Raw genomic sequence first — 19,024 nt, forward strand, 5'->3', positions numbered from 1 at the left:
TAATAATAATTATTAACCCTTGTGCTGTCTTTGGATCAAAATGACCCAATTTTTCTATCCTTCTTTCCTCCTGCTCTTTCTTCCTTTTCTCTTTTCCTCCTTTTTTACCCTCCTTTACTCCTTTTTCTTCCTACCTCCCTTTCGTCATTCGTTCCTTTATTACCTTCTTTGCTTTTCCTTCCTCCTTTCCTTATTTTCTCCATTCCTTCCTTCTTCCCTCCCTTCTTTCTTTCCTTTTCTCCATTCCTTCCTCCTTCCCTTCTTTCCCTTTCTCCCTTCCTTCCATCCTTTCTTCCTTCCTTACTCCCTTTCCTACTTCCTTCCTTCTTTTCTCCTTTCTCCCTTCCTTCCATCTTTTCTCCCTTCTTTCCTCCCTTCCTTCCTTCTTTTCTCCCTTCTTTCCTCCCTTCCTTCCGTCTTTTCTCCCTTCCATCTTTTCTCCCTTCCTTACTCCCTTTCCTACTTCCTTCCTTCTTTCCTTCTTTTTTCCTTTCTCCCTTCCTTCCATCTTTTCTCCCTTCTTTCCTCCCATCCATCTTTTCTCCCTTCTTTTCTCCCTTCCATCTTTTCTCCCTTCTTTTCTCCCTTCCATCTTTTCTCCCTTCCTTATTCCCTTTCCTACTTCCTTCCATCTTTTCTCCCTTCTTTCCTCCCTTCCTTCCTTCTTTTCTCCCTTCCATCTTTTCTCCCTTCCTTATTCCATTTCCTACTTCCTTCCATCTTTTCTCCCTTCTTTCCTCCCTTCCTTCCATCTTTTCTCCCTTCACCCTCCCTTGACCCAAAGACAGCACAAGGGTTAACACATCAGCATTCAAAACCCTGTTACATACAACTGTACTAAAATAAAAGTTGACAATTATTTCTCAGATTGAAAGAATCAGAGTCGTGGGACTGACGGCCTTCTGCCCCATCCTAATGAGCCCCACATTGAACATAATGTCGTTCATTAGCCTTCGGCTGCTAATGAACGACATAGTGATGACTTGAGGGCCAGCTGGGCCCGGGCCCTCTTGACTCTGCCCTGGCTGCTAATGCACACCGGTCCTAACCAGGTGCTCTTTCCCATGAAAGCTCGCCTATGCATTAAACAGTGTGTGCGTGCAGTTCCAGCTTGTTTCCTTCAAATGAAAACTCAATCTTCAGATAGTCATGCCCAAATGCCTGTATCATCTTAGAAATCTTTAATATCGCCTTCTCTCCATTTGCTTCGCAGGGCAGAGGTGGTGCTTGGAAACGTCATAAAGAAGAAAGGATGGAGGTATGGGCCCCTACTTTCATTGGGTTTGGTGCTCTTTAATTTCCGTTCCAGCCAGCTTAATCTGCGTCATCTTGATCCTCAAATGTACTGGGAGTTTGTGTGGGTTATGAACTGGAACAGCACGACTCCAACACAGCGTTAAAGTCACTGGAGTCTCCCTCCTCAGAGATGCTGAATAATGGATGAATGTCTCGTGCTTTGTCAGTGCAGGACTGGCATTTACCCTCATTCACCAGCGCAGTTACAAACTGTGAGGAGTGGGTGATTGCGATTATAGGTAGAATAAAGAAATGCAAGATTGCCTTTAAGGATGAGTCTGAGCCTGCCATTATAGTTGCATTAGAGGGTATTATTACGTAAGCTCTGTGTGGAGTGTAGGCTGCAGATATCACCAGCTCTAATGGGTTTAGTTTTTTGTTGTTGTTGGGTTTTTTTTTGTAATACTCAGAACTAAGTGAGTTTGTTCGGTCCGTGTTCTAACAGATTTGCTGTCATTCTCCACTTTTAGACGTTCAAGTCTGGTGATAACTACAAAGATCTTCTGGGGTGGAAAGTAAGTTTTGTGTAGCTGCCAAATGAAAAACTATTCTAGTGTGTAATTTCTCTAGACTTGTCTGATGCTGATGGCTCTGCAGCTAATGGGATCATGTGTCATCCAAACTAATCTGTTGTCAGGTACTTTAAGACAAACTGAAAACATCTCTCATATTTCACAAAGGATTACATTATGTCAGTGTCAAGGAGGCAGCCCAATTACTTCTTCTTTTTTTTTATTTTACATGAGCTGTTGGTAATGCCACACCTGTATTTTTCTTTTCTTTTGTTTTTATAGAGCAGAAACTGAAAGAGGTCTATCCCGAAAACACATTATAGAAGGTAAGTCGCAGAGTAACATCTAATTGGATTAAATAATGACGCTGTAACAAAAAATAACTTCTAATTAGTTGCTTTGGGTCAAATGAAGGAAAGCTGCATCTTATTAGTTCAGATTCTCTTGAGGTTGCTGCAGCTGCAGAGTGAAACTTTTGGGGACAATAACCCAGTTAAACTGAGGAAACTACACTGATTTAGATGATGCGCTTCAGTATCGTTCATGTTCATTTACTTTTAGGTCTATTTTCAGGTTTAAAAGCCTCCCTAGAAAGACTGCAATTAGAATACGTGGATGTGGTTTTTGCAAACAGACCGGACCCCAACACACCTATGGAAGGTAAACGTCCTTATGTTTATTCACCTTTCTTCTGGTACATTACTTCTTTTGTTCTGTTTTCATGCAATTATCATAAAGCAAGAAACTCTTTTTTTGTCTCTATGACTACTGCAATATAAGACTCAGATACACAGGCCTCTTGAGACTGAAATGTCTATTTTTAAATGCTGCATTCTGTCCCGGTGCTTCCACCTCCGCAGTCAGAATGATGAGAGTTACCGATACTGGAGACCTTTAAATGGCAGCGCGCTAAACCTGAGTGTGTGTGTGGGCTCAGCTGGTTGTACAGTATCCATCTGTCGCAGTCGCACAGTTCCTCTTCAGGTTAGAGTTGAACCGGCGGTCGTTCCTCGCCTTCAATTTGAAGCTTCATTGGCTCGGACTTTCATAATAGTTTAGTGTCTAGTTTGGCAGAAGCAGCCGGTGGCGCTTTGATGGAAAAGTCGATTCGATGCCTATCTGCCCTTTAACAACTGTACATAGTTGGTATCGGTCAGCATTAGCGATGTATCCTCAAATCTACAGTGTTTCAGTCGTCTTGTGTATTTTATTTTGGCTGTAGCTTCAGGAGTAAATAGGGTGAGGAAGAGGTGAATTACAGCACTGTCACATCAGAGAAACGCCTCTTAACCCAACCACACACTCCTTAATAAAAGGGGATGATTTGTTGGAAGGATAGCATCAGTAAAGTTTTTGGATGGATGCAGGATTACTGAGGTTATTACACTCCAGCGCTCCTGCCAGGGATGTGCAGTTGTTATCTATCATGTTTGATATTTAGTTCTGCAGTTGCACAAAACTAATCTCATTCTTCTAAGCAATGACATGACGGAAATTACAACCAGGTGATGCAAGATTGCATTTGATGGCACACATAGATCAGATATACACATGTGTATATACACATCTTAGCACATGAAGAGGTTAAAGAAAAAGAAAGATGAAAAATCCCCTGTGACATATTTTTAACCCCCGGTGCTTGAAATACATAAGCTGTCATCCACTTTGTGTACGATTAAAGATTCTAACTGGGGTGCGTATGGCTGTCATCTCTTATTTATTTTCCTGGGCTCTTTTTTTTTATTGTAGTGTGCTGCAGATCAAAAGAACAAAACAAAAAAAAAAATTCTTATGAATTTTAACGCAAATGTCATAGAAGCAGGCCTTTTTTAGAGTAGATGTCATCCTCCTCAGGACACTCAGCTTTCTGATTAACATAATCAGCTTTTCCACCTCCTCCTGAATGGATCAGCAATTTGGATTGGAAATGATAACAGATATGTCTTTTTAAAAGATGAAAGAACAAGCAGATTCACATACAGTAGAATATTTGTTGTGGTATACAGTAGCGTGCTGCACAAAGCGCATCAGCCTTGCACCGCTGCTCATGACGTTTATAGCATGTTTGTATATGTTTATCTGCAGAGACTGTTCGAGCAATGACTCATGTCATAAATCAGGGCATGGCCATGTACTGGGGAACCTCCCGCTGGAGCCCCATGGAAATAATGGTGAGATAAAGTGTGTCTGTCTTGACAAACGTCCATAATAAAACTGGATAATGCCACGGCAGAGTTTTGAGAAATATATGTTCAGTTGTTTCCTTAGCGGAGTGAATTATAATTTTTTTCACTCCTCTTCTATATCATTGCGTGAGCCTGACGGCTTTGTGTTTTCTTTTAGGAGGCGTATTCGGTTGCACGACAATTCAACCAGATTCCCCCCATCTGTGAGCAGGCTGAGTACCACATGTTCCAGAGGGAGAAAGTGGAGGTGCAGCTGCCGGAGCTCTTCCATAAGATAGGTGAGCAGCATTTGTGGCTCCACATGAAGAATCGATCTCATTTAAATGGTAAATGGTCTCCGCGAGCTTGTCAGTGTGTTACTGATTTATACAGGGCTTTGTATTCCTCTATCATGCACACATCCATTTTTCACACACCTATTAGCACATCGGGGGTAATGAAGGGGTCAGTATCACTTCAATAGTTTCATCCATTCTGAGTTTTCCTGCCTCAAGTCTGGACAACATAAAGACTCGCAGCGAATCGTTGAATCTGTTTCTCTTCCAAAGACAAACTAAGACACCAGCTCTGAGGGAGTGGGCTGCCGTGTTCGTTGTTTGATGGCGATCACATGTTTGTGTTCCCAGGCGTGGGGGCCATGACGTGGTCTCCGCTGGCCTGCGGGATCATCTCAGGGAAATACGACGGCAGGGTGCCTCCCTACTCCCGGGCATCTCTGAAGGTAGACGAACCCCGCTCTCCCACTCCCATCCCCTGTGCCGCTCTCTCCCTGTCCGGTGTTCCCCCTGCACTGGTTGTTTGCCGTTTGTTTCATTGTGCCTTTGTGTCTTTCAGGTCCTCTAACTGTGCGCACCGCGTGCTGTGTGCCTGTGTGTTGTCAGTGCCGTGTTGACGCCGTGCACCTCTTCACAAGGCTGTTCGACGCCGTTTGTCAGCTGGTGTCTGCTTAATGCATTTTAGTGCACGCACATGAGCACACACCATGCAACACGTTGCACAAACTCTGACAAACTGCTGTAATTTGACGTTATGGATACCAATGTCAACTGAAAGTAAAGCCGCTCCAAGAGAGAGACTTGTTTTTCTCTCAGCACGAGGAAACAGAAGGTCTGTTTTTAACTACACATTAACGGCCAGAGGAAGTTGTCTGGATTTAACCATGTGCTATATTGTAGTGTTGAAAATAAGCGTCAGCGTTTGGCATCCAGGCCGTACGTGTTTAGTCCAGAACAGCTCAACCTGGAAGCCCTCACCTGACTTTTTGTAGTCTGTGTTCCTTTGGTGAAGTGGCATGTTGTGTTTCTGTGGATTGTGTGTCAGTGCGTGTCAGTTTTAGACCCGCACTGGTTGATCCTCCTCCTAGCTCCTTGTGCTGGTGTTGTGTGGTACCTGCTTCCCGTTTCGGCTCAGTGTTGCCTGTGGATGTTTGTGATTTTGGCTCTTAAACTAACTGAATATTCACAGTGGTCCCTAATGTGTTATAAATAGCACCCTTTAGTCTGTTTTCACGCAGAAATGTGCCTATGAATTACTTTCTTTTGACATAATGATCTGAATATTCAGTGTTTGAAACAGCGTAGCCGGAGCTTTTCCCTCCTCTGGCCGAGACGTTGACAGCAGGAGACAAAGTCACGTGTTTAAAAACGGGCCCGGCTGACACGGGAGCTGCAGAGCAGCGGTGTGAGCGGGGCCGTGTTTTTGAGCAGGTGTGCTGTGTTTTCAACAGGGCTACCAGTGGTTGAAGGACAAGATCTTGAGCGAGGAGGGCCGTCGTCAGCAGGCGAAGTTGAAAGAGCTGCAGGCAATCGCGGAGCGGCTGGGCTGCACTCTGCCCCAACTCGCCATCGGTACGCAGATACAATCTGCCGCTCTCTCTCTTTCTGTCTGTCTGTCCGTCCCTCTGCCCCGGACGGGCCGGGGTCAGTGGCGCTCTCGCAGCCGTCTGGTCTGACTGCTGTGCTGTCGCGTGTGTGTCTGTGTTGTAGCTGCTGTAGCGTGAACAATCAGGAAATCAGGAGGGAATTTATGGAATTACAAGGTATATAAAACGAACAAGGATTCCGTGTCACCTATTAGCAGGAATCTGACTCACTCTTGTAAAGACACAGCTGTAAATACTGTATCAACACTTGGGTCAGTGTTTATGTTGATTTAACAGCTGAAAGTGTCAGCATCCTGGAAATAAATCCAGCGGGTGACATATTGATTCACTTTCAAGGAGCAAAGTGAAATTGTGCAAACTTGAAAGAAGCAGAAATGATATGTGCCGAGACATGAGGGATGCCGCGAGTAACTCTGGGGGGCGTCCTCAGATATCAGAATAAATCACAGAAGCCTTCTTCATCCTCACAGTGATGCAGTGTCATAGATTAGGTTTCACGGCTCATTAATGGACAGCTTCCTCTCTTCCAATTTCCATAAATCCTTCCAGCGCTCCTGAAGGCAGCACGAGAGATTTATTCGTATTGTTGTAAGTCCTCTACATCAGGGTGGATCTAAAGAATTGAATAACAATGACTGGTTCCTGAGCCGGAGACTGGTTTCGCTGGAGCAGGCGCTAAATTAACCAGGGAACAGAGTTCAGAGATGCCGAGTTCATAGATTTGGTTCAGTGTTGCGAAGGATGGTCTAATGCAAACCTTCTGCATTTCCTTATTTTGTTAGACGATTGGTGTCGAATCATAATCCCACTATTCTTACAGCAACATTTGATTCTCTTTGTGCCGTAATCTACTTACACGTGTATCTTCCTCAGTTGCAAGAGCATGCAGTTGTACACGCCAAGCATTTGTGTTGCTATTTGTTCCGAGTGGTAATAAAAAGCAAGGTTTCTTACATGACCTCAACTTCTTTAAAGAATTTTTGAACTTAGTAATAAGGCAAATGCACGAGATGTATTTGTGTTTTCTCTTCTACTTTATTCTGCCGCTTCATTACTTTGATTTCAAACAGGGAGCGACGAGCTGATGAGGAGCTTATCGAGACTGATCCACATCAAGAGTTTGTCGGTGTTGTTTTACTGTTACATTTATTCAGTTATGGTGAGACGCGGCAGCCCCCCCGGCGTCTCATTACCTACACGGCAATTGTGCAGCGAGTTGCACATAATTAAAATAATCTGCAAGATACTCAGAGCTACGAGTTGACTTTTTACAGCCGGATTTACAACAGAAATGAAGAGATTATTCACCTATATTTCTCTTTACGGTCTTAATGCTAAATTACTGCTGCTTGCACGTTAATTCTTATAAACCGTTCGTAGATTCTTAGTTTAGAGGATTTAGTCATGAAGGGTTTGTCGTACCTGGAGCAAATCTGACTGTCATTGTTTTCAGCCTGTTTTTGTGTGCACATCTTGGATGATGCGTGTGGTTGTTGTGGTGTCATTGTTGTTCACTGGTCTCCTGCAGCGTGGTGCCTACGGAACGAGGGGGTGAGCTCTGTCCTTTTAGGGGCGTCCAACACCGACCAGCTCATGGAGAACATAGGAGCAATTCAGGTGAGGCCGCAGAATAAATGTGTTTAATTCTGCTTGGGTTTTCTTTTTCTTTTTCTTCTTCTTTTTTTTTTTTCCTTCGGTTGAGCAAATGAGAAAATGTGAGCGGGCCCGTCTAATCAGGCGGGCGTTCATGCCTTCCGGTGCGTAACAGCAGCCTGCGCTCTCGAGTGCAGCTCTGCAGTTTTCTGCGGCACGCTCGGCTGCTTTACTGTACCATGTTAATAAGGTCAGCAGAGTATCAGTTGCCAGGGGGATTGGAGACGAGTTCAGGGCCACTTCCTTCTCCGCTGATAAGACGTGCACTTTAATGGGGTTCTCAGACTGGTGGAGTTTACGCCCTCTCCTCACATTATGTGTGGCCCGCAGTAAAGAGCAGCCTGCTCTCCTCCCTTCTGAGGCTTTGTGTACACTTCTGTCAGTATGTGTGTGCACACTTTTAAGTCTCCTTTGCCTCAGTAAATCTGATATTTTGGTTTATAAATGTTACGCTCACATTTCCCAAGGGGCTTTGCAGCTTGTTTGTTTTTTGCACTGAAAATGGACCACATTTCCTCCTCTCCTGTCAGGAAATCCAAAGACTTTTAAAAGTGTGATGCATGGACACAGATTCAACTATTTAATATCATAAAAAATGAATTCCCTGTTTATCAGGTTAAAAACACTGCAGTGTAGTTACAGCAATCAAACATAATATTAAATCGATTTTCGTGAAATGGTATCAGAACATTGTCGTTTATTTTTATTTACCTGAAAAATGAATTTACAGTGAAGTTTGAGGAACCACTAGTCAAATTGGATTATTTATTTATCCATTCTGTCTTTGACCACTTTAAGAAGAACTAAAGCAAATTCACAAGAATAATAACAAAAAATAACACAAAAAGAACCAAGCACTGATTAAAAGAAAAACGTAGATTAGTTTAAAAAAGGTTAGCAAATTAAGTTTGGAAACACCAGAAGCGAAACTAGGTTTTACTCATGAGCTCCACCTACAGGCTGTGATGCGGGACTGAAACTAGTTTTTAAATTATTTTTCATCAAAAATGACTATTAAAGCAGTAACTGAATGCAAACATTGTCTTCATCTTGTGTGTCCACAGGTTCTTCCAAAGCTGTCGTCATCCATCACACACGAGGTGGACAGCATCTTGGGGAACAAGCCGTACAGTAAAAAGGACTACCGCTCTTAGCGTGCGGCACAGCGCCGCGCCGCAGGGCTGCACCCGGCCTGCTGCCGCAGTGCCCCACACCTTTGCCTGATCCTCTGTTTGCTTGAGCTTTTACTGAGTGAGACCCTGGCGCATGAGTCTGGCCACACCACGGCCACGCAGGGCACCTCATTTAGTTACAGGGATAAGATAAGAAGAAGGGGGGAGATTGAGAGAAAAAATAAGTAAGACCTACACAGGACAAGATGGGATTAACAAAGAAAGGCAGAAGCGGAAAAGAATACGCGCTCATACGTTAATCAGTTATACATTAAATCCAGCTAAAAATATTTTAAAATCATAGAGAAAAATTAGAAAAGTTTCTTTTAAAAACAAAAACAACAAAAAAAAAAAGCACATGCTTGCTTGGCAGCCAGGTTTCCTTTCTCTTTTCTTTTTTTATTTGCTCTTTTTTCTAAAATGGAATGCAACTAAGACGAAGTTCATGTCTGAATAAACGATGCTATCGTTGCACATGTACCATAGCCATGCATTTGTTCCAGAGACGTTCTGTTTACAAACACTTGTGTACTGTAAAAGTCCGTCGAGGTTACTCAGAAAGTTTGTGTTGTGGAAACTAGCGACGCCCTGGTGGGCCTCAAGAATCAGCACTTTAGTACTGTCAGTAAAGGGTTGGGAGGGCAGTTAAGGGAGGGAGAGGATGGCTATGAACACAGTCCTGTCTCACAACCATTGCACTATAAAATCACATCGCCTCTTCGATTCCCTCTCCTCGTCCTCCCTCTGCGTCTTCACTGGCAGTGCGTTTGTCCAGCCTAATGCTCCCACTCTCCCGCCGTCCCACTGTGGTCGAGAGCTCAACGAGAACGACTGCCGTCTGCCGGAGAAGGTCAATCATCTGCCGTGACAGAGCCGAGGAGCTTAGGGTTGCCCGGGCGACTCGTCTGCCACTGAAGAGATGAGCTGTCAATATCATCCCCAACAGCAGGCGCCGCCGCCGCTGTCGTAGCGCCCTGCTTCACTGTGTTTCCCAAACAGCTGCCTTTGGCTCTTCGGGCTGGGATTCGGCGGCAACGGGGGGTGGGTGGGGGGGATATCGATCACATCTCACGGAAACCTCTCCTTGATCAGGTTTTGTTCAAGAATTTTTGCCTTATTTACAGTTACATCAAACTGTGTTTCGGGCGTTGGTGTAGACGAGCAGGTTGGACAGCTCAGGGAACGCAGCCGGTGGTTTAAGGAGGTCATATTTAGTCGTCTTGAGTCTCGCGTGGATACTGGGGAGGACCAGTGACTTTTTAAGGTGGCTTGAGCCAAAGATCTTCCTCTTTTTTCTCATCTCTCTTAGCCAACACACTCCAGCTTTTCACTCACTTCAATTTCTGCAAGATTATTAAAGTAATCTTGAAGCATGTGCTGTCCAGCTTATCTATTTATGATGATGACTTTACTCCATATATATCTTTACCTGACCAAGCTCTTATACCAGTTAACAAATACGTCTTTCATATACAGAATGCATAGGAGCGATAAGGTTTGCGTTTGGCAGCAGACAGCCTGACACATTAGTATTACTGCAGAGGTTAGGACGGCGCCCGCATCATTCTTTGTCCTTTGGGTGCTCTCTTACTGTGATTAAAGCACAAGTGGATAGCATGCGATACATCGTCAGAGCATGGACCTTCTTCACTCAGCCTCCGGTACCTACGGGACAAGCAAGGTGACGCTTCTCAGCTTACAAACGTGTAGATAAGGAATCTTTACAGATGATAAAAACCTTGATTCTTAGCAGAAACAAGTATTAGTGCAAATGAGCTGTAGGAGCTTCTCATCTGAAGTGAGATTTGTGAGGTTTACATTCTGCTTCGATATTACTCGTAGGTTATTTTTAATAGCAGCAAAGTGGTTTAAGGTCTCTGCTCATGACCTTATGTGTACACGTGTGTGTGTGTTTGGGGGGACAACTAAACTAATCCCATGCTTAAGCCTGTTGTATTAGTTGATCCCTGTTTAAAATGAATACATTGTGTCTTGTATGTTTTGAGTAAATGGCAAAAGCGGATGAAGGTGAGGAAAAAAAACAAGCCAACTTCATTTGTCTGAGTTCTTGTGTCTTGATATTTTCATTTGTAGGGAGCGGAGAAAAAGTCTGAGACTTAAAATGGACAGCGTAACATTTTGGAGAAAAAGTGCTTCTTTTATTTCTTGCTGAAAATTAAATTGCGACCTCTGCGATATCTGCCTGCTCAAGACGAGCCGAGGCGCAGCTCAGCACAAAGACCAGAACCCGTCTGCAGCCAGACGCACCCGTTCCTCAGTGAATACTGAAGGACTCGTTTGTTTTCATCCACACAAAAACAGGGAAAATAACGATTCACAGTTTGAAGGAAGTTTTGTTTCGGGTGTGTTTATGCTGGCAAACGTTGTGTAACAACATTTGGATTTTCACTCCTCTTTAAAGTTTGGTGTCCACTGGAGTAGATGCAAATTTCCAACAGAATCCAGCTGCTGCACTTCAGGCCTCAGGCTCCTCATACAGGAACTATAATGGTTGAAGGGAGCCGGGGTGTGCTGCGTTTACTCTCAGCAGTCACTCTTCCTAACACGACGCCGATCCGGGCTTGAGACCTGAACTTGTGACTCCTCACGCTGCGAGCAGTCCTTTTTAGATACATAAAAATGTAGTTTTCTCCTCACAGAACATTGGAAATAGTCTGCTTTGGCTGATTCTGGTCTATGTGCTGATCTAATTCTGCAGACACAGCAAGAAAAGTGATAAACGGATTTCTTGAAGTGTCCATTCTTTCCTTTTGAAATGCAACGCTGTGCATGTAAAGGAGCCATCAGTGTCATTTCTCAGCGTGTTGACCTGTTCAACAAAGATCTTGTGGTGTCAAGCAGACGGCATTTTGTAGGAATAACTTCATGTTGAAGGCCTGTGTGTGTGTAGGATAAATTAATGCTTTAAAGAAGTCCTTGCTTCATGGTGTTTGCTGTTGACATTAAGATGACATAAGCCAGAACCACAGGTGGATGGAGCTATGGTGATACAGAGAATATATTTTTTATTTTTTAATGCTGTAGAGAGAGTTTTAAAAAACTGTTTTTTTTTCCCATTATGCTGCATTTTCTTGTCAGTATTGTATCAACCCCGAGGCTGAGAAAAAGAAATGACTTCTCTTTGGTTTGTGTATGCATCACAAGGGACGCTCGCGGGCAGCAACGCACCGAATCCACTCTGAAGACGCCGTAGTGAGAGCCTGTACATACTCTGACCTTTGTACATATTTCTGGTTGTGATCACCTCTGCCTTTTCTTTCATTTGAATTTTCGTCTGCAGGCGTTGCTATCTGCACTGTGCTTGAATCTGAAACTTAGACGAGATGTACAGATTCCATCTTCAATGAAAATGAAATAATGATAAAGATAAGAATGGTAAACCAATCCCGGATATGTCTCTTTATTTGTTGCGTGTGGTCTGTCTGTGAAAACCAAGCTTCAAAATGTAAACAATCCTGTGATATGTAAATATGAAGCAATTTATACACAAAATCCATTCATACAAACATTTAGGTGCTTGACCTTTGCAGAAGACGCATCTTTTTTTTTAGGTAATTCAGTGTGGTTCAGCATAAAATATCTGAGGATCATCATTTGTACAGTAAAGCCCCGTGATGTTTTACTTCATATTACAAAGTTACCTGAAACGAGAATAATTTGGCTTTATGGAAGCCAGCTGCTTTAAATAGAGATTATTTTCCAGAGTACCTGCAAAGGTAAAACGGTAACTAAGAGTGCGGTAAAAGCACCAACGATGAAGCTGCTCTGGATGAGGAGATGTCGGTCTTCCGTGGGTTCACCAACCCGCCGTTCAGCCGACACCTTTGGCACATAATGCAGCACGGATGCTCGTTTGAAAGTGCAGTTCTCACGAGATAGTCCGTTTCCACGAGTCCCGCTGCTGGAAGCGTCCGCTCGCTTCCGTCAAAACGTGCCCCTTAGTTGCAGTTCCTGTTTTCCAGCAGTAACAAAGCTGCTATAATGAGCTGTCAGCTTGAGAGAAGCCTCTGCTGCTCCCGTAGGCGTCACGTGGAGGCCCACCTGAGGAGACGCAACGTTCACATTCAATCACAATACAATCTGTGGCAACATGAGGCGCAGCGTCTGCAGTTCTGCAGTCCTGCGCAGATGCTCACTGAGCACTGTCAGCACTTATACGAGTTGTTTCCTTTGGTTTCACCAGGTCAGCAAGAGTGCCACCTCTGGTAGGACTCCAGGGAGGGAGCCGTGACACCTGCCCTGTGTGTGTGTGTGTGTGTGTGTGTGTGTGTGTGTGTGTGTGTGTGTGTGTGTGTGTGTGTGTGTGTGTGTGTGTGTGTGTGTGTGTGTGTGTGTGTGTGTGTGTGTGTGTGTGTGTGTGTGTGAGAGAGACAGTACTGCACCTTCCTGACAGGAGAGACCGATCCAGCTGTGCAGGCAGCGGCAGCGGCCGCTGCGGCGGTCGCACTGCGCCCCGTTCTCACACTCGCAGGTCTCTGTGCAGTCAGGCCCGTAACGGTCACCTCTGCAGTCTGACACAAAAACACACAAGCGCAGTTCATTACACACTCCACTTATTCATCATTTAACTTAACAGGAAAATAATTATTATACAGAAGCTGAGAACAGCTGTGCTTTATTTTAAAACTTGTTTTGTTGAGATCATAAACTGGTTTTCTTTTCACAAGATCAAAAAAAAAAAAGGAAAAGGCTTGTTTTTGTGTTCAGTCTGTGATTTTCAGATAACATCTGATCCCAGCTGTCTACGATCTTGTTTGCTGCTGTTCTTCCAGCTGGCAAAGACGAGGCTGAACAAAAATAAACCTCAGCAGATGAAACTTGGCTTCATCATCAGACTGTCCTTCACATTTTCAGCTCCAGTCAGCTCTGGGAGGACAGGCTATGCCGACTGACCCCGCAACTCATTTCTGATCATTAAAAAGGAAAATGTTTATTTGCCAAGTAATTCAACAATTACAGAAAAAATAAAATAGTTTTAAGTATAGCTGTTCAGTGAAAAAAACACTGATTCCCAACTGGTTTCAGTGTGGATTCGGGTCTTTGCCTCAGATAACGGTAAAGCTGCTGTACATATTTTCTTCTTTTTGGAGCTACGTGTCACCTGTTGCACTTTTTTATTTCATGAATTTTGCAGGAAATCACAAATTTAATCTATAAATAGCAACTGTTGCAGAACTGTTTTGATTGTTTGGTCAGTTTTACGAGCTCAATAAGTGACTGAATAGTTTTACTAGCACAGTGTTTGTATTATACTCAGTGAATTATGCAGAACATGATGTTGCCACCTTTTAATTCTTACAGTACACAACCTCTGTGAAGTACTTGTCAACACACCTTTGGCAGCAATAGTTAATAGTTAGCAATAAATAAATCACTTTTGGAGTTATCCTATAATCCTATATTACCATGTGCACCCTTTCTTCGGCAGTCTGCTCAGTTCTTTTATTTTCCTCCTCTATTATTTTCAAGAGAATATTTACATATTTTAGAACCTAACAGAAAAATTCGGTTTAATCTGAGTTTAAAACTGCACCACTTCTTTTATTAAATAAGTGTGCATTCCTGGATTTGGGTGGTGGATTTTTGTTCAGGAGGGATGGTGGAACAGTTGAGAACAACTGGTGTAAAACCTCTCAGTAACTCAGTTCTTTTACATCTATGAGTTTTTCCTGGTGTTTTTCATTGAAATTATCCTGTTAGAGCCAAAATAATCTACTCTGAAAGGAAAGCAGTCATAAACGCATAATGTGCTTGTTTACTTTTGGTTGGACCGTGCGTGTGCTCTCAAGTCAGGAAAAAAGGATGGACTATTACCGATGTCACATCTGGGTCCCGTCTTCCCAGAAGGGCAGAGGCATTTTCCCGTGGCAGGATCACACGGAGCATCATCTTCACAGTCGCACACGTTGGTACAGCCTTCACCGTAACGCCCCAGTTCACACACTGAGGAGAAACCATTTCAAAGTGAAACAAATGTATAAAGAAAGAAAGAAAAAAAAAGCCACTTATCCTATTATTTCATCGTTACGTTGAGAGGGTAACTGCGTTTGACTGACCTCTGTGACAGCGTGCGCCATCATATCCTGGAGGACAGCTGCACTGGCCTGATGTGGGATGACAGGATGCGCCGTTCATGCAGTCGCATTGCAGCTGACACAGCAGGCCGTGGAGACCAGGGGGGCAGGCTGGCGGAGACCAGAGTTCACCATAAGACTTTCAACACACTGATGAGAAATAAACAGCTACATGCCTCTGACACCTCTTAAAGGAAGCTGAGAGTGTGGAGCCTGACACCAAACGCTCTTCAGTCTCAACTTTCCAATTTCACAGAGTACTTTTATCTAGAGTATCTTTTAATGCATTTTTTCAAGGTGTCGGAAGTCTTATCTTACAAGTAACCAACCCTGCAGCTCACACCACAGGTGATCATGATGCAAAAAGACTTGCACATTTCCATTTCAAAAGCTGGAGTCCCGTCGAGTTCATTTGATATTAAAGACTGTAAGACTGAATAATCAAAAACATAAATCAAATGACTATTTTTGTGCCTCCCTTACATGAGAAAAAAATATGGCCCCTGCAAAATTCAAACACAAACTGCCATTTAAACCTTTAATGCTGCTGTTATAATTAACAAGTACTCAGTTTACCAAGACTTTTTTTTAAATCCAAGCTATAAAAATTTTTCAATGAATGTGGCCGCCTGAGTTTAAATGAAATAAACTGGATTTGTTCACTACCAATTATTTTTCTTCAATTAAAAATAGAAATAAATTGCATTGCGTGCAGGGTGTTTTTTGGTCTGTTTTACTGCATGTGCAGTGTCTTGCAGAACTGTTGCATTGTAGCTTAATATAAAAAAATATTTAAAAAAAATGCAACACAAGGAAAGTACTAAGAGCTGCAGGATGTTTCTGATGTGTCCTCGTTCATCAGAATCAAAGACCACGTCAGCCAGTGAAACTGCGTGATTCATGACTTCATACAACAGTGGAGGGTTGTTGCAGGGAACGCTGTATGGCAGAGAGCTTTTTTTACACACACACACACACACACACACACACACACACACACACACACACACCCACAAGATGTCTGCAGGACAAAAATCTTTTTTTTTAATCTTTGCAGATGTCAAAAAGAAAAGCAGATTTATCCTTTTAGACTCCACTGTCTCTCTTTTTGATGCAGTTGTCTGTCCAGTTCCTTACCATGTTCACAAAGATGTCCATAGAAGCCCGGACCGCACTCACATGTCCCCGTCACTCTGTCACAAGTGCCATTATTTTGACATTTGCATTTCAGCTGACAGTTGGCACCAAATTGACCCGGAGGACACGCTGGAACGAGACGAGCAAGACAGGAGACAAAGATATCAGCCTTGTGGCTTCACACTGTGTGCTGGAGCAAAAACTGCAGCATGTGTCGTAGGTGATGCTGAGCATATGCGATTATTAAAAGTCGTAACCTGCGTTGCAGTGTGGACCAGTCCACCCGAGACCGCAGGTGCAGTTGCCGGTTTCTGAGTCGCACGCTCCTCCGTTGCTGCAGTTACAGCGGCGGCCGCAATCCGGCCCAAACCAGCCCGAAGGGCAGCCTGAGGCAGGAAACACACACTCCAATTAAAACAGGAGAAAACAGCAGCAGAAGTGAAGATTCATGATGAAAATATCAAGAAAAAAAAAAACAAATGTATTTTTTTAATCCCTGATGTCTCTGATTCCAAAGTGACAGGGGTGTATTCAGGCCATTTGATGACAGACATACATTATCGGGCAAGTTCTGAAAAAAAATGCAAATCTGCAAGAGGAAACTAAAAGAAATAGTGCATACTTGTGTGAATGTTGCTAAATCAGGTCAGTGAGTGCAACATTTACACCTCAGACATGCACCATCTTGAAATTTAATCAAAAACCTGCACATTTCTGAAGTAAAAATATCAGCGTATTTAAATTCTGTTCATAAAGCCAGAATTTTCACATTTCTGAAGTATATAAACTGTTTTATAAAATGTTCAGGTTTATAAACTCTTGAACTCTAAGTGACCCTCACCACAAGTTTTATTTGCATCACCTTTCCTGGTCCTAATATGCAACTATACGAATCCCACTTGAAAACGGAGAGATAAGAAAAGCCTCCATTCCTCTGTCAACAACTAACTCTCACAGCTGTTAACGTTCAGGACTAGAGGGTTTAGAAACAGCTGAGGTGACTCTCATGACGCTACAGAAGCATCTCGCTGGCCATCAGGGCTCACCTTGTCCACAGTCCTCTCCTCTCCTTCCAGGGCCGCACACACACCGACCGCTGACCGGGTCACTTGGGGCTCCGTCCCTGCACAGCGCCACCTGGATGCAGTCGACGCCGTAGCGCCCAGCCGGACATGCTGTCTCAGCAGAAACAGAAATCACGTTCAAGTTGCATCTTAACGCTCAGCTCTTCATTTTGTGTCTTTATCAGAGTTGGACTCACAGACGTTGCAGCGGGGACCTATAAATCCCGCTGGACATTCACAAGCTCCTGTTGCAGGACGGCACTTCCCTCCGTTTTCACAGCGACACTCTCGCTGGCAGCTGGGACCGTAACGACCTTCTCCACAGACTGAAAAGAGAGCCACACCGTTAGCTGCTCAAACCTCCTTCCCCACTGCAGGGCTGACGTGTGACCTGGGTGTGAGGTGCGTACTCTGGTCACAGCTGGGGCCGTGGAAACCCGGAGCGCAGTAACACGATCCAGACACCGGGTGGCAGAGCTGATTCGTCTCTGAGCACTGGCAGACCCGGTTACAGTTGTCCCCAAATGTTCCTGGGAGACAAACTGACAGAGAGGCTCAGCTGTAGACTCACTTCCTCACACACCGTTCACTGATGCTCGGATCAGCTTGTTTTTAACCCTACTGTTGTCCTCGGGTCACAATGAGCCGCCACTGTGTTAAAAAACTACCCAAAATCCTTTAAACAATATTTTTTTTACTTGAAATGTAACTTCCCCAGCTAGGGCGAGTAAGAGGAAGAGATGTCAGTTCTGCCCTCAAAAGAAGGACTATACTGTGTGCTGCAGGTGTAATAAATATATCTGCAGGGGGCTGTGCACTTGCATACTGCCCTATATGTGCTAATTAGTTGAATGGCATATGTTATATTTCATATTTTTATATCGTACATGATCTAAAATTGTTCACTGGAGAGAAAAAAGAAACTGAGTCATTGAGATGAATAAAAATGCATTCAAAACTCCTTTTTGCAATTTTTTTTCTTTACCTATAGAAATACAAATGAATAGGGAAAACTTAAAGGGGACCTATTATGGCATCTAATACCTATTTTAAACAGGCCTTGAATGTCTTAAAAACAAGCTTTTGATTTTTTTTTTGCTAAATAAATTAGAAATTCAGCCTCTAAACCATGTCTTTATCTTCCCATTCTCTAACCTCATTATCTATGTGGGATTCTGAGTGGGCGGGGCTATGATAATGAGGCACTGTGCTGATTGGCTGCCTGAATGATGCGTAGCAGGGGAGGGCACAAAGCATCGCTTGTGTTGGTTGTAAAAACCAACAACAGAGCAATTTGGATGTCTAGCTCGAACAGATGCCATCACGATACACCGCTACCAAAAAATGGCGGAAGCTCCAGCCGGCGGAGTTAGTTGTTGTTCCGGCCAGAGTTAGTTGTGGGCGTGGTTTCACGCATCGCTCCCATCGTTACGTAACGACGGGAGCAGAATCTGAACGGCTCGTAGAAGCCACATCACACTGGATGGCTCATCCGGGCGGCTGTACAGACACTGCAGAATTTGGTTGCTTTCTTCCTTCTCTGAGTTGGCAGGCTGAGGGGAGACCACTTTATATATGTTAAAGCAAGAGAAAACCTGTTTTTCATAATAGGTCCCCTTTAAGCATCCAAGAATTTTGTGATGAATGACAATTTGTTTCTTCAAGCATGATGAAATGGGGTGTTTAAAATTCCATTAAGGTGCTTATAATGGGGGTTTACTGAAGACCGGTCATTTTGACCCGGAGGACACGGGGTGTATTCAGAAAATGAGGACAATAGGAGGGTTAAGTGGAGGTTTGGGAGACTCAGCGGGACTCACTCTGCTCACAGCCGTTGCCAGTGAATCCAGCAGGGCAGCCACACTCTCCAGAGATGTGATGGCAGGATGTGCCTGGTGCACAGCTGCAGCGCTGCATGCAGCTCTCTCCGTAGGAACCCGGCAAACACGCTGCAGGGACGCACAACAATATCACCTATTTACTTTTTGAAGCAAACAATGAGCTGCCAGACAACAAAGTCCCTTTAA

General features: G+C 43.8%; 2 protein-coding genes across 10 annotated transcripts in view; one reads left to right on the forward strand and one right to left on the reverse strand.

The window, feature by feature from the left end:
• The window catches only part of kcnab2a (potassium voltage-gated channel subfamily A regulatory beta subunit 2a), a 103,463-nt gene extending 92,266 nt beyond the window's left edge, over positions 1 to 11,197 (forward strand). For all 6 annotated transcript variants that reach the window (XM_061727388.1, XM_061727387.1, XM_061727389.1 and 3 more), the window contains 10 exons: positions 1,214 to 1,258; positions 1,767 to 1,811; positions 2,091 to 2,134; positions 2,382 to 2,468; positions 3,894 to 3,979; positions 4,152 to 4,272; positions 4,621 to 4,715; positions 5,721 to 5,841; positions 7,405 to 7,493; positions 8,594 to 11,197. In XM_061727388.1, coding sequence (XP_061583372.1) covers positions 1,214 to 1,258; positions 1,767 to 1,811; positions 2,091 to 2,134; positions 2,382 to 2,468; positions 3,894 to 3,979; positions 4,152 to 4,272; positions 4,621 to 4,715; positions 5,721 to 5,841; positions 7,405 to 7,493; positions 8,594 to 8,683 — 823 coding nt within the window. In that variant the 3' untranslated portion in view covers positions 8,684 to 11,197. The remainder of the gene's footprint in view (positions 1 to 1,213; positions 1,259 to 1,766; positions 1,812 to 2,090; positions 2,135 to 2,381; positions 2,469 to 3,893; positions 3,980 to 4,151; positions 4,273 to 4,620; positions 4,716 to 5,720; positions 5,842 to 7,404; positions 7,494 to 8,593) is intronic.
• A 653-nt stretch (positions 11,198 to 11,850) lies between these two features.
• The window catches only part of megf6b (multiple EGF-like-domains 6b), a 62,651-nt gene continuing 55,477 nt past the window's right edge, over positions 11,851 to 19,024 (reverse strand). For 3 of the 4 annotated variants that reach the window (XM_061727391.1, XM_061727390.1, XM_061727392.1), the window contains exons 29-38: positions 18,818 to 18,946; positions 17,408 to 17,539; positions 17,195 to 17,323; positions 16,980 to 17,108; positions 16,191 to 16,319; positions 15,934 to 16,062; positions 14,779 to 14,907; positions 14,537 to 14,665; positions 13,105 to 13,233; positions 11,851 to 12,763 (exon numbers count right to left, since the gene is read on the reverse strand). In XM_061727391.1, coding sequence (XP_061583375.1) covers positions 12,699 to 12,763; positions 13,105 to 13,233; positions 14,537 to 14,665; positions 14,779 to 14,907; positions 15,934 to 16,062; positions 16,191 to 16,319; positions 16,980 to 17,108; positions 17,195 to 17,323; positions 17,408 to 17,539; positions 18,818 to 18,946 — 1,229 coding nt within the window. In that variant the 3' untranslated portion in view covers positions 11,851 to 12,698. The remainder of the gene's footprint in view (positions 12,764 to 13,104; positions 13,234 to 14,536; positions 14,666 to 14,778; positions 14,908 to 15,933; positions 16,063 to 16,190; positions 16,320 to 16,979; positions 17,109 to 17,194; positions 17,324 to 17,407; positions 17,540 to 18,817; positions 18,947 to 19,024) is intronic. The other variant, XM_061727394.1, reaches the window with a different exon arrangement.

Source organism: Cololabis saira, chromosome 8, assembly GCF_033807715.1.
Source record: "Cololabis saira isolate AMF1-May2022 chromosome 8, fColSai1.1, whole genome shotgun sequence".
In the NCBI taxonomy this organism is placed as follows: domain Eukaryota; kingdom Metazoa; phylum Chordata; class Actinopteri; order Beloniformes; family Belonidae; genus Cololabis; species Cololabis saira.